Here is an 11496-nt window from a genome sequence, read left to right on the forward strand (position 1 = left end):
CAAAAGATTTTTGCAAGGACAAAAATAGAAACTATAAGCTTGATGCATTCGATGAATGAATGGATTAGTAGCCATGCAGTTATCCCCTGCCACTTAAAACATGTAGAGGCCTCTTCGAAATGCCTACCAAGCTGCCACTTTTCCCCCCTTCTGTTGGGTCCGTCAGTGACACAAATCCCTTCCTGGAACTCCGTTTCTGCTTCTTGCAACTTATGAATGACACTGTCGACGAAATGCTCGCGGAGACAACGGCTAGTTTCACAGCAATGCCGACGGCCTCGTGCCATTTCAATGGACTGAGCAGTATCTTCAAGCAACAGACCATGAAGCCTAGTCCCGGCCTTTTCTGACGCTTAAGGTCAGCCGGATCATTGCTTCTTTTCGCCATTTGATCTCTTGATTTTATCTTGTTGAACACCATTTTTCCATTGCCGAAACATGCATTTAATTCTCGCACCACATCGAGAGGCCTTCCTTGATATTGGCTCACATTTTCAATGAGGACGGATCTGCTATCTTCCAACCGAGCAAGCGCCGCATGTCTATCTAAGTGCTGCCAGCTCCGCAGCCTCTGCAAGAAATTGCTCTCTGTTGTGAACTTTCTCAAGCTATACATGGTTGTGTAGGTAACATAGAAATTTTAAGAGCAGAAGGATTAAATCGATTAACCAGAAACTCTTTCTTGGAATAAATTTTGGGACTGTGATTCCAGCTTCAGTTTCATGTTCTATTCCAACAGAAATTGCCTCGAGCCCATGATAGTAAATCTTTAACTGCTTACGAAAAACTTTTATGCTGTCGTATGATTAGAGGCAAATTGAAGAAGGACGAATATATGCAGCTTAATCATGCAACATCAATAGCCAATTTACACAGATCTTCCGTGACTGCAAGAGTTCATGTCCTCTGCAATCTCACACATGCTCCACCAATAAATCTAAGATGCCTGGTAAGTCACCACAGCTATATGAACATGAACTTAAACAAAATTAATTCCTTCAATTGATCAAAGGTGGAAGAATGAAGAGTAGGACCGAACCGAACCGAACCACACCTGTAAGTATATGAGCATGGACTCCACATCCTTCAATGAATCTCTTATGGCAGAGAGCCTCTCTCTCTCCTTATATGCTGTCCCCGCAATGTCACAGTTATGACCATGTCGCGAGCAGAAGTTGCAATACCAGAAACTGTTGTTGATTTCACCATCAATGGTGTCTTTCAGTGCCCAAGCCCTCTCAATGAGACCCTGCAGGTCTCCATTCAACTCCATCAAAATCAAAAGCACTCAATGCCCAGCTCAACCCACCAGCTTTATTTCCCTTCTCCCTTTCTGCCGCAAATGACATCTTCCACAATATTCGAGAACGAAGGAGTCCTCTTTTTCAGATTTTGTCAGGCCTTTGTTTTTGCCCTTTTCCTTTCTTCTCTTCACTTGCTGCGGTGGAAGCGTGAGACACTATGGAATGTAAGGTAGACATCATTCCGCTTTGGCAGTGGTTCATTGATGTCGGCGTGTGCTACCAACTTGTCAGTTGTCACCACCTTTTTGTTTCGTTATGCGTGCGTTATGTGGGTTTGCTTTGAAGGGAAGTTTTGCTCCCCCAGCTGAAAGGCTTAGCTGTTTCATGCCCCCACCCAAACCCTCGCCTTCACACGGAATCATGATCGCCGAGCGCATTAGCCCGTCATGACCCGCTTATCTGGAAAGGACGCAGTGTATTCGAGGACCGTCACGTGAGGTTTATAAACATGAGTAGCATTTGACGCCGCACGACCAATCCTTGAACTCAGTGACTTGATAATACAAAATAGTGGCCAGTGTGCTTTCGAGCGTCAGAGCCACAATCGTGCCATCCACTTCGTCATGTACTGACTACTAACATGGTCGTGAGCTTTCATGGGGAATAAAAAGGGAGGTAAACTATAGACCTGAGCATTTAACATAAATTGTTGAGCTTTAAAGACGAGGATTCTGCTGAATACATTCTGTATCTCGACGTGGTTGCTCGCATGGAGGCTGACGGTATGGAAAAAGACTTGATGCGCGCAATCCTACTGAGGAAAGGACAATGGGCGGCGAGTTTTAGGGACGGTCGGTTGAAGAAGTCCCTAAAACTCAGTTCCATTGACAGGCTCGGTGCCATTGAGTTTCCATATTTAAGGCCCATCCTAAGCATGCAAATTCATTCATTCTTGAGTTTTCCCGGTCCTAAAAGCCCACAAACACGTATTGATCAGCCCACATCTCTCTCTCTCTCTCTCTCTCTCTCTCTCTCTCTCTCTCTGGGTCGAGGTCGAGGTCGTCATCCTTGGATGAGGCGCTCGACACCCATATTTACTAGGAAATTTACAACAAAAGAGTGAAAGAAAGCGTGTGAAATCGAATTTGAGATATCTAACTAGGATGCCCAAGGACCATCATGAAATTCCAGAGCATTACATCTTGAATGCACACAATTAACATACTTCAATTGATTATTGGAATTTTCATTGAACAAACTATATTGCCACTGATCACTATTCTACTCACTGAATTGGAGTCTTCATTAAACAAACTAGAAGTGTTGAGAAAATGGGACTACCTCCATTTTAGGAGATACAATTTGAATTTTAGTGTGCACGCCTCTCCTACTATTGTTATGATGTTCAACATCCTTTATTTTGTCGGTTAACATCCAGTAGATACGTAATCATCCATACCCGATCGGTCAATTTGACAAATCCTATTAAAAGCACGAAAGGCACTCTAAATCTAATTGTATTTGACAAATTTGAGGTTGAATTGTACGAGAATTCGGTTAAGTTGCACTTTTTCAATGGAAATGTACGTTTTTTCATTGTCATAAACTTATAACTTATCGGTGAAATGCAATTCACGCATCATATAAGCTTCGTACAGTGAAGATGGCCTAAAGAATTGGCCCAATAATTGGAGCTACAATTGCAATTGTGGGCCTGGTATCATATATGCTCTGAGTAAGTTCATCAGAAGATGATCGGCTGAGTTTCAGATTGTATTTTGAGTTTGCATACGAATACTAATAAACTGAAGCGTGATACTTAGGAAGCACCTATTGGAATTAGCAAATCGATGGATGCACCCTAAGTTGGTTGATTCTTACAAAACTATCTTACTTAGGAAATGCAAAAGGTAATTTCTGCAAATATCTAATTCTTTTCCATGATGGTTGTTCTTCAGTTGCTTTGAACTGTTTGAAAACATCAAGAACCATAATACACCTCACGAGTATAGTGAAGATTCACTTTCCAGAAAGCCTCTTCTCGCAGTGCTAACAAAAGGGTAGAACAAGAAGGCAAAGCCAGACAAGTGGAACACATGCAAAACTTCTGTTGAATATCTGCTCCTCGATTCTCACCACCCGAGCCAGCCCCACCAATCAAAAACAATTCTTTTATTGTTTTTCTTTTGTTCGAGGCATTGTCAAATTTTCTGGGCATGAAATGGGCATAACGAAAGTTAAAGAAAGCGAGGGAAAGCAGAAGATTTGGCTCTTCGTTTCACGAACAAGCTAAGAAACATGTAGGACCAAAACCTTAGCAGTCCCGAGACGCGGCGAATGGAGAGAATCGGAACGAAATCTACGTCAGGGTGCTTCTTTTCTTTCCTTTTCTTCTCTTTTCTCATCTTTTTCTTGCCTTGCGATATTCTGGGTAAGATCTCGTGGCCCGTAATGGGTGCAACTAGCCTGATTTAGGCTGAAGATCCCACTCATTTACACCCCCAAATGGTAAGAGAATAGGATCTGTGTCCTTGTCTTTATTCTGATCTAATTTGAGGAGATTTTCTCTTTTTGCCTTTTTGGTTCGTTCAACACATCTTCTTGTGAACAAACAGTGACTCCTGCTCTGCTTTAGGACTGCTTTGAGTGGACAAGGAGAATTTTGGAGCGGGGCATGAGCAGTAGCAGCCGACACAGGTCAGACAAAATTAGGCGGCTACACATTATTGTTCTTGCTCCTTAATCATCATCCACTAACGGAACGGGAATTCCCCTACTCACCCCTACAGGAATCTAGGGTTGCTAAGTGTTCTTCATACTCATATGTAGGGATTCAAGATCATGGCTCCTTTTTGTTCTGGCCATGATAGGGTTCAAGACCTCCCAAGCTCCATGACCATGGGGAGTTAATCTCACACAAAGTAGTTGAAAAGTCAATGAATCCTTGATTTTCAATTGGTTTTTTATAGGGAAATGACACAAATGGTCATTGAACTTTGACCTAATATGTAATGTGATTTTTGAACTTTTAATTTGTTCAATGTGGTTCATGAACTTTAGCCTAATGTGCAATGTCATCCTTGAACTTTCAATTTGTTTAATGCAGTCCCTAAACTTTTGATACGTGTTCAATCTAGTCCTTGAACTATATAAAAATGTTTAATGTTGTCCCTGAACTTGAATTAATGAAAAAATAACATTGAACATTTTCAAATAGTCTAGGGACTAACTTGAACATGATCACATTAAACAAATTGAAAGTTCAGAGACGACATTACACATTATGTTAAAGTTTAGGGATCATATTACACATTGAATCAAAATTTAGGGACTATATGTGTCATTATCCCTTTTTAAAAAGGTTTGAGAAGTCAAGCCTTTGTTTTATTGGCTTCATGTATTCCAAGAACTGTGAGATTTTCTTTATGTGTAGAGGTGCGGTGGTATCTTGTGAGATGTGCTGGTTTTGGTATGTTGGACTAAGTCTACCTTTTTGGTTTGATCAGAGGAAGGTAATCCACGTCAAGCTTAGGAGATTCACAAGAAACTACTTTATTGTAGTTTGACCCAAAATGGTTGTGCCAAGTAGGAATCGAACTTGAGAATCCGGTTGTTTACCACTCATCCAACATCTCGGGGCTAAGAAATACTGAATCCGAAAGTGAAGTAGAGGGCCCTTTTCCTCATGGTAATCCTTCATCTATTTCAGTATATGTCAAAGAAGGCCTTTGCAACTTGCATGTCTTAGGCAGCAGAAGCAATGTTTTCGTATTGAGGTGTCACTCAAAAAGTATCTCTTCGCATGGTAGAGGTGGGGACCAAAGAAATCTGAGGATGAAAATGGGTCTGTGTATATATGCATTGGCAATGGAGCCTGACTTCTGAGCACTTGGGATCTCCTGACAGAGAAGCATTAAAATCGGGTCAAGGACTCGATAGATTTTCCCCTAACGAATCCACCTGCTAGATTTCAAGAACACAGTCAATCCACCCCATTTACCAAGCCCAGTTGCGCTCAGTCACGATCCACAGTTTCAGACCAGGAGACAAGAAGCACACGCGACACCAGCAATCTCTGATTGCTCCGACCCTCGAAAGAATGCATGAATCGGACCCTGAAAAGCGACTGCACAGCATACTTGGGTGTGTTCCTAGGACAGGCGGCCTGACCAAAGAAGCCTAGGACAGGGGCTCCTAGGGATGAGTCCTTGACAGCGGTCCTTTCCTAGAAATGCCTGCCTGACCTCCCTACACGCTCTTTCTTGGTGGTTTCCTAAGACTTGGACTGAGAAACGACATAGCCTCCCCTTGATTCATACGTTACGGGGTCCTACTCAAAGGGTCTTGTGCTCTCTAGTCAATGTCCCTTGGAACGGCCGATTCCCCACGACTCTTGTATGTCTTTTTCTCGTTCTAACCTTCTATTGGTGCGATCGTTTTTTAATGAGCCAAATGAAGCATGCGTCCAAATCACGATTTCATCCGTCCCTAATGGTGTTGCTTCAGGGAAAATTACCACACAAAAAAAGTCTTAAACCTATTATATTTATGTCAATTCAATTGAGTCATAAAACATTTTAACAATTTGCCAATATACTTCATCCTAGCAATTTTTACTGTCGTTAACGTAGACGTCGGCTATCTTACGTGGCATCGCCTGTGCTTTTATGGATAATTTTTGTAATTTTTTTAAATTTTATTTTTCTTTTCGTTTCTTTTTCTCTTTTCTTTTTTCTCTTTGTGGCCGGCGAGGACCGCCTCACCCAGGCCCTCACCGACCATCGTCCGTGACCGGTCTCCAGCCATCACCTAACCTAAGACCGCCCACCGGAGAAAAGGAAAGACAAAAATAGAAAAAGGAAAAAAATCAAAAAAATTTAAAAAATTGTCCACGTCAGCGCCGGCTACACCACATAGGATGACTAGTGCTGATTGGATTGCCACGTCAGTGTTTTCTGATGAAAATTGACCGGAAAAACTATCTTGGCAAATCATCAAAATGTTTATTACTGAATTAGTACAATTGAACTGTTTAAGGCTAAATTGGCATAAGTCCGCTTGGTTTATGACTTTATTGACGATTTCCCCTTCAATGGGGTGTCAGCAAATATTCCCTTCTTCCATTAAAAATGTAGAGGGTAGATCAACTTCACACGATATGCCTTAAATACTGTCGTTGCATGAACTTTTATATCGTCACATAACCTTTATTTCAGTGGTCTTAAAAGGCTAGTTTCTTGACTACACGATACTATGCATCTTAAGCTAACACACACATCAAATCAAATTGGAAACGTAAAAACAACAGTAAATCAGATCATGGATGGCACGGATCGTAACTCTCCAAGTGTATAATGCCCCAAAGTGGCAATAAATTAACGTCTTACTGTTTTTAAAGCATAAACTGTCGGTTGCTACATGACCGATTCCTTGTATTTTTCTAAAGTACATTTAATGAGACTTATATGCACATAGTTAATTTTCAATATTTATTACCCTCATGGAGATTTGAATGGTGATACACCAGCTCTTTTCACTAGATCCTTCCATTTTCAGTGAGATCCATACTAGATCTTTCTCAAGAAACAAATGAACTCAACTAGTTCATTTCCTTTTGTGACAAGATCGATCCATTCGGCCACATCGATTTAAATTAATATCCCCTCCATTTTCGAGTGAGATCAAGTGAAGTACAAATCCGACATGAATGAGCCTACCCTCCTCTTTCACCTACTTCTAGATGTGTGCATTATATGATTGTAAACAGTTCTCCATGTTATGATTCGCCTTGTGTATTAACATAATCCATTCGCGCTGCTGAGTGCAGAGGCGGAATTATACTAGAATCCCTATATCTTCAACCCCCATTCAAGAACGAAAGAACTAGGAAAAAACATCGATGACCCCACAGGGAGAAAAGAACTAAGAACCATATCCTACATAAGGTAGGATTATGAAATTATGTAGCAAGTTCTAGGAAGTTCATTGACATCTAATTAATTGCTTTTTATTACTTCGTGCCCAAATTTTTATTGAAATAATAAACCGTTATACAACCATATGATGCGTGAATCAGAAGGCAACCATGTAGTGAGGGTTCTAGGGTTCGAGTTTCATGGGTCAGTTTGAACCATCTTACCCGCTAAACCCCATAGAGGCTCCAAGAAGTCCTCTCTCTTTTTCCTTTTGCAAAAGAAGAGAAAAAAGTACCAACAACTAACGCAAAGAAAGGAGAACAAAGTAGAGACAACAGGGGAATTGAATTGGTCAGATCAGATCCAACAATGGGTGGGAGAGAGCTTATGGCTGTCAAGTGTCCAGTGTGGCCAACCGTTGAACATGGGGGTCAACTTTTTATAACAAGTTGGGCACTGGGCAGCCTTTGATATGTCCCACTGAACATCCCATCTTGAGTTAAAAACACAAATATCTTCCCTCTCCCCATCCATTATAATTGACCCACTTGAATATATTTTCATTATATATAGAGACAGAGAGACAAGAAGCATAGAAAAGGATATTATAGGCTCACTAAAAAAAAATGAAACTGAAGAATTTGCAAAGGGCAAGAGAAAAAGAAAGAGGCTAAGAAATGAAACTGCACACATTTTGCATTCTTAGGATTAGAGAATTCATGCACATTTACACTCTTGCAACAGGATGAAACACGAATGGAGTCTGTCATGAATGTGTACACAAAACTGCAGTCGGGACTTCAGCATCATACATCTGCACCGCAGAAGGACCAAAAACGCATGAAAAAACATTTGCAAGACTTCCATGGACATGTAGGATTAGTGTTTGTACAAGGGGGAGGACCTTGATCGATTCAGTTTCTTCACAGCCGCGACCGGAATTTCATCGGTCGCTCTTCGTCACTGGTTACAACGAACGAATCGATGAAATCCCACTCTGGAATTTGGCCATTAGTTATCAGTGAAGCACCAAGGGATCTTGAAAATAATTATCCACATCCCATTTACACGACCCGAGATCTTCTTCCAAGAACTCGAAGCACACTTGATCGAAGTCGTCCTTGGAAATCGCATCGGCCCCGCTCATCTCTTCCAAGAAAACGGGGCCGGGACTTTCCGGGTCGAAAAAGCCCCGCAAGAAAACCGGATCCAACAGACACCCTTCGTCCTCGGGAACCTGCTGAGCCAGTGGCCAGTCGCGATGGTCGCCCACCTTGGACTCAGGCTCGGCTTCCTCGCTCGTCTGGAACCTCAACACCGACGTGGGAGAGGAAAGGCTCTGGTTCCGAACAACTTTACCGCTGCCCTCCGCCGAGTCGGGCACCGCCGCCGCGTCGATGTCGATAACTGGCCTCGCAAAGTTGGTCTGAGCATCTGGGCCCTTGATCCGTATCGCGGCTCGATCGTAGACGAGGGCGGCTTCCTCCGCCGTGTCGTAGGTGCCGAGCCAGATCCTCGTCCGCTTCACGGGGTCTCTGATCTCCGCCGCCCACCTCCCCCACGGCCTCTGCCTCACCCCTCTGTACCTCCTCCCGCCCGCCGGCGCCGCCTGCTGCTGCTGCTTCACTTTAGGCCTCGCCTTCCCGTTGCCGACTCTCCTCTCGCCGCTGGCCGCTCTGCTCCCGGGCCGCGAGACAGAGTCGTCCTCGATTCGGATCTCGCTCACGTACTTCTTGACCCGGCAGCGCGAGGCCGGCCCTCGCCCTTCTTCCTCGTCGCTCGACGAGTCGGTCGCGTCCTCGTCGGCGAACGAGATCCTCACGGTCCTAGACATGGACGCCGACGCCGACGACGCCGTCGACCACGACTCTCCGGCGAGCTTGCTGCTGACGGTGCGGTGCTCGGAGTACTTGATCGAAGCAGAGCAAGAACAAGAAAAGGAAGACGGCGGACAAGGACACGGACACAGAAACGGTCGGTCCATGAGTCAGGGGAGCAGAGAGGTGTTTCTAGAGAAAGCAAGAGCGAAGAACGAAAACGGGGGAGGGGGGGACGGTTCGAATTCAACAACAGTCGAGAGGGAGAAGCATTAAAGTCGGGGGAAGACGGGTCTGTACGTTTCTTTTCTCTTTTTAACGGAGACGGTCTTGAATGGGGGGGGGGGGGGGGGGGGATGGTAACCGAAGAAAGAGATGGAACTAAGGAGACACCAAGAGCAAGAAACAGCAAGAGGAGGAATCATCAACCGACGTCACGGGCCGCCGGCGGGATCGAGAGGAGAAGGAAGCGAGCCTTCGAACGGAGAATGGAACAGCACAGAGGGAGGAGGAGGAGGAGGAAGAGGGGATTTTGCAGAGGGAATCAAGAACAGAGTGAGAAGAGTCAAAGCGCGGAGAATCCCTTTTTTATAGGAGGATCCTTAAAAAAAAAAAATGAAAATGACTTCTTGATTTTCTCTTTAAAAAAAAAATCGAATTTAAGGAAATTGAACGGGATTTTTTCCCCATATTTGAAGCGCGAACGGGGTAACCGACCGGGGGGGCGGGGGGAGGGGGGAAGATTCCGGTCGCGACGGGGATCCCAGACGACTCGCCGCATCGCCTGACGGGGGGCTCCCGATGGCCGACACGTGTGCACCGCTGGCCCGGTAAAACCGTCTGGTCCCTCCGATTGACCTTGCCCTTCAAGTAACCGAACAACGTCGTATCCGCATGCCAAGTCGCGCGCCCCCCCGCCTCGCGTAACTGTACGGTCAACGGGGAGGTTTGTGTTTGTGTGTGTGTGCGCGTGCGTGTCCCTCCGCCTCTCTACTTTTGCCCGTCCGTTCCGTCACCGACGTGTGAGCCTAGCCTACCCTTCCCCACTGTGGAGAAGATCAGCGGGCCCTCCTTTTTGTTTTTCTCTGATTAGATTAAAAAAAAAAATTTACAGAATGATCTGATGATATTGTTAATCGTCGATTTATTTGCTTTGCTCGTTACGCATGTCGTTTGAGCCAAAAATAGAAAAAAAAAAATCAAACTTTAGCCCTCCACTTATCACCTAATTCTCCGTTAATTAAGGAAAAAAAATAAGAACGAAAACCAAAAATTCTGCCAAGTGACTCCAATAACCCTAAAATCTCTTTATTTTGCGTTATCAAAACCCCCACACTTATACATGGTGGGACAAAAGTGCCCTCCATTCGTCTACCCCCAAACTTGTAAATTCTCTGATAATATTGTTAATGGTCGATTTATTTGCTTGCTCATTAAGCATCTTATTTGAGCCAAAAAAATAGAACAATCAAACGTTAGCCCTCTACTTATCACCTAATTCTCCATTAATTAAGAAGAAAAATATCGATGAAAACCCTAAACTCTACCCCGTGACTCAATAACCCTAAAATCTCTTCATTCGTATTATCAAAACTTCGAAACTTAATACCAACGAAACCCTAAACTCCGCCCCGTGATTCTAATAACCCAAAAATATCTTTATTTGTATTATCAAAGCTTCCAAACTTGTACACGGTAGGATAAAAATACCCTCCCTTCATTTACCACCAAAAACCTTCAACTTTACCTACTATGATACCAATACCAAAATAAAAATGTGTCATCAATACCCTAAACTTGTGCAATTGATAAAAAAAAATCGGATATTGGTGTTGCAATGGACAAAAATTAAAAATTTAGGATTTTAATTTTTGTCCCACCGTCTACAAGTTTGGGGGTTTTGATAACACGTAAAAAAAAGTTTGTGGCAGTAGTAAGCATACTTTTAGGATTTTTTGTGACATTAATAAAAATATTTTTTTTCTTTGTGTCGTATAATGAATAAAAAACGTATTTTTTTTAGTAATTCATGGAAATGATTTTGATAAGCATGAGTAGGGTGATGACCAACCACACTCGAAAAATGATTCGGCTCCGAGGATGAATAGACACACTCATGTTCCTCCGAATGCAGTGCTGTTCCATCGCGATGCGCGGTCGTTTCAGAGGCCCAGCATGTTGGCACACACAGTATTAATGATGTTTATAAATTGTATTATTATATTATCCCGGGCTTAATTAGTTGTTCTTTTTTTAAACTTTTCGGTTCGCACATGAAATATTAAATATTTCTTAAGGGCTGAGGAGAGGGAGGGAGAGAGAGAGAGAGTTCCGTGTGGCGGTGTATTGCTGTCGTATGTTCAGTGCATGGCAAAAAATAATAACAAATTATTATTATAATTATAATTATTACTATAATTATTGTAAAGAGAGATACGGGTTGACTTGGACAAAGCGGCTCCACTAACCCGGATTAAGAAAATAATTAAGATAATAGCGAAAAAGACCGTGTCGAAAACG

At 43.2% G+C, this 11496-nt stretch overlaps 1 protein-coding gene, 1 long non-coding RNA gene and 1 pseudogene across 2 annotated transcripts; all 3 read right to left on the reverse strand.

Moving 5' to 3' along the window:
- Positions 1 to 21: 21 nt before the first annotated feature.
- Positions 22 to 1490, reverse strand: LOC115678019 (uncharacterized). Its single transcript, XM_030601291.2, has 2 exons — positions 1055 to 1490; positions 22 to 571 (listed from the first exon to the last, which is right to left on the reverse strand). The coding sequence occupies exons 1-2, from the start codon at positions 1271 to 1273 to the stop codon at positions 80 to 82; spliced, it is 711 nt and encodes a 236-aa protein (XP_030457151.1). The 5' UTR covers positions 1274 to 1490; the 3' UTR covers positions 22 to 79.
- A 1678-nt stretch (positions 1491 to 3168) lies between these two features.
- On the reverse strand, positions 3169 to 3801 carry LOC130140004 (uncharacterized). Its single transcript, XR_008818006.1, has 2 exons — positions 3558 to 3801; positions 3169 to 3454 (listed from the first exon to the last, which is right to left on the reverse strand). It is a non-coding gene; the product is annotated as an uncharacterized LOC130140004 (long non-coding RNA).
- A 4029-nt stretch (positions 3802 to 7830) lies between these two features.
- Positions 7831 to 9534, reverse strand: LOC115678121 (ethylene-responsive transcription factor CRF4-like; annotated as a pseudogene).
- Positions 9535 to 11496: the final 1962 nt, after the last annotated feature.

The sequence above is a fragment of the Syzygium oleosum genome, unplaced genomic scaffold (assembly GCF_021117445.2).
Source record: "Syzygium oleosum isolate NSW1041296 unplaced genomic scaffold, Sole_v2.1 Sole_v2.15, whole genome shotgun sequence".
In the NCBI taxonomy this organism is placed as follows: Eukaryota; Viridiplantae; Streptophyta; class Magnoliopsida; order Myrtales; family Myrtaceae; genus Syzygium; species Syzygium oleosum.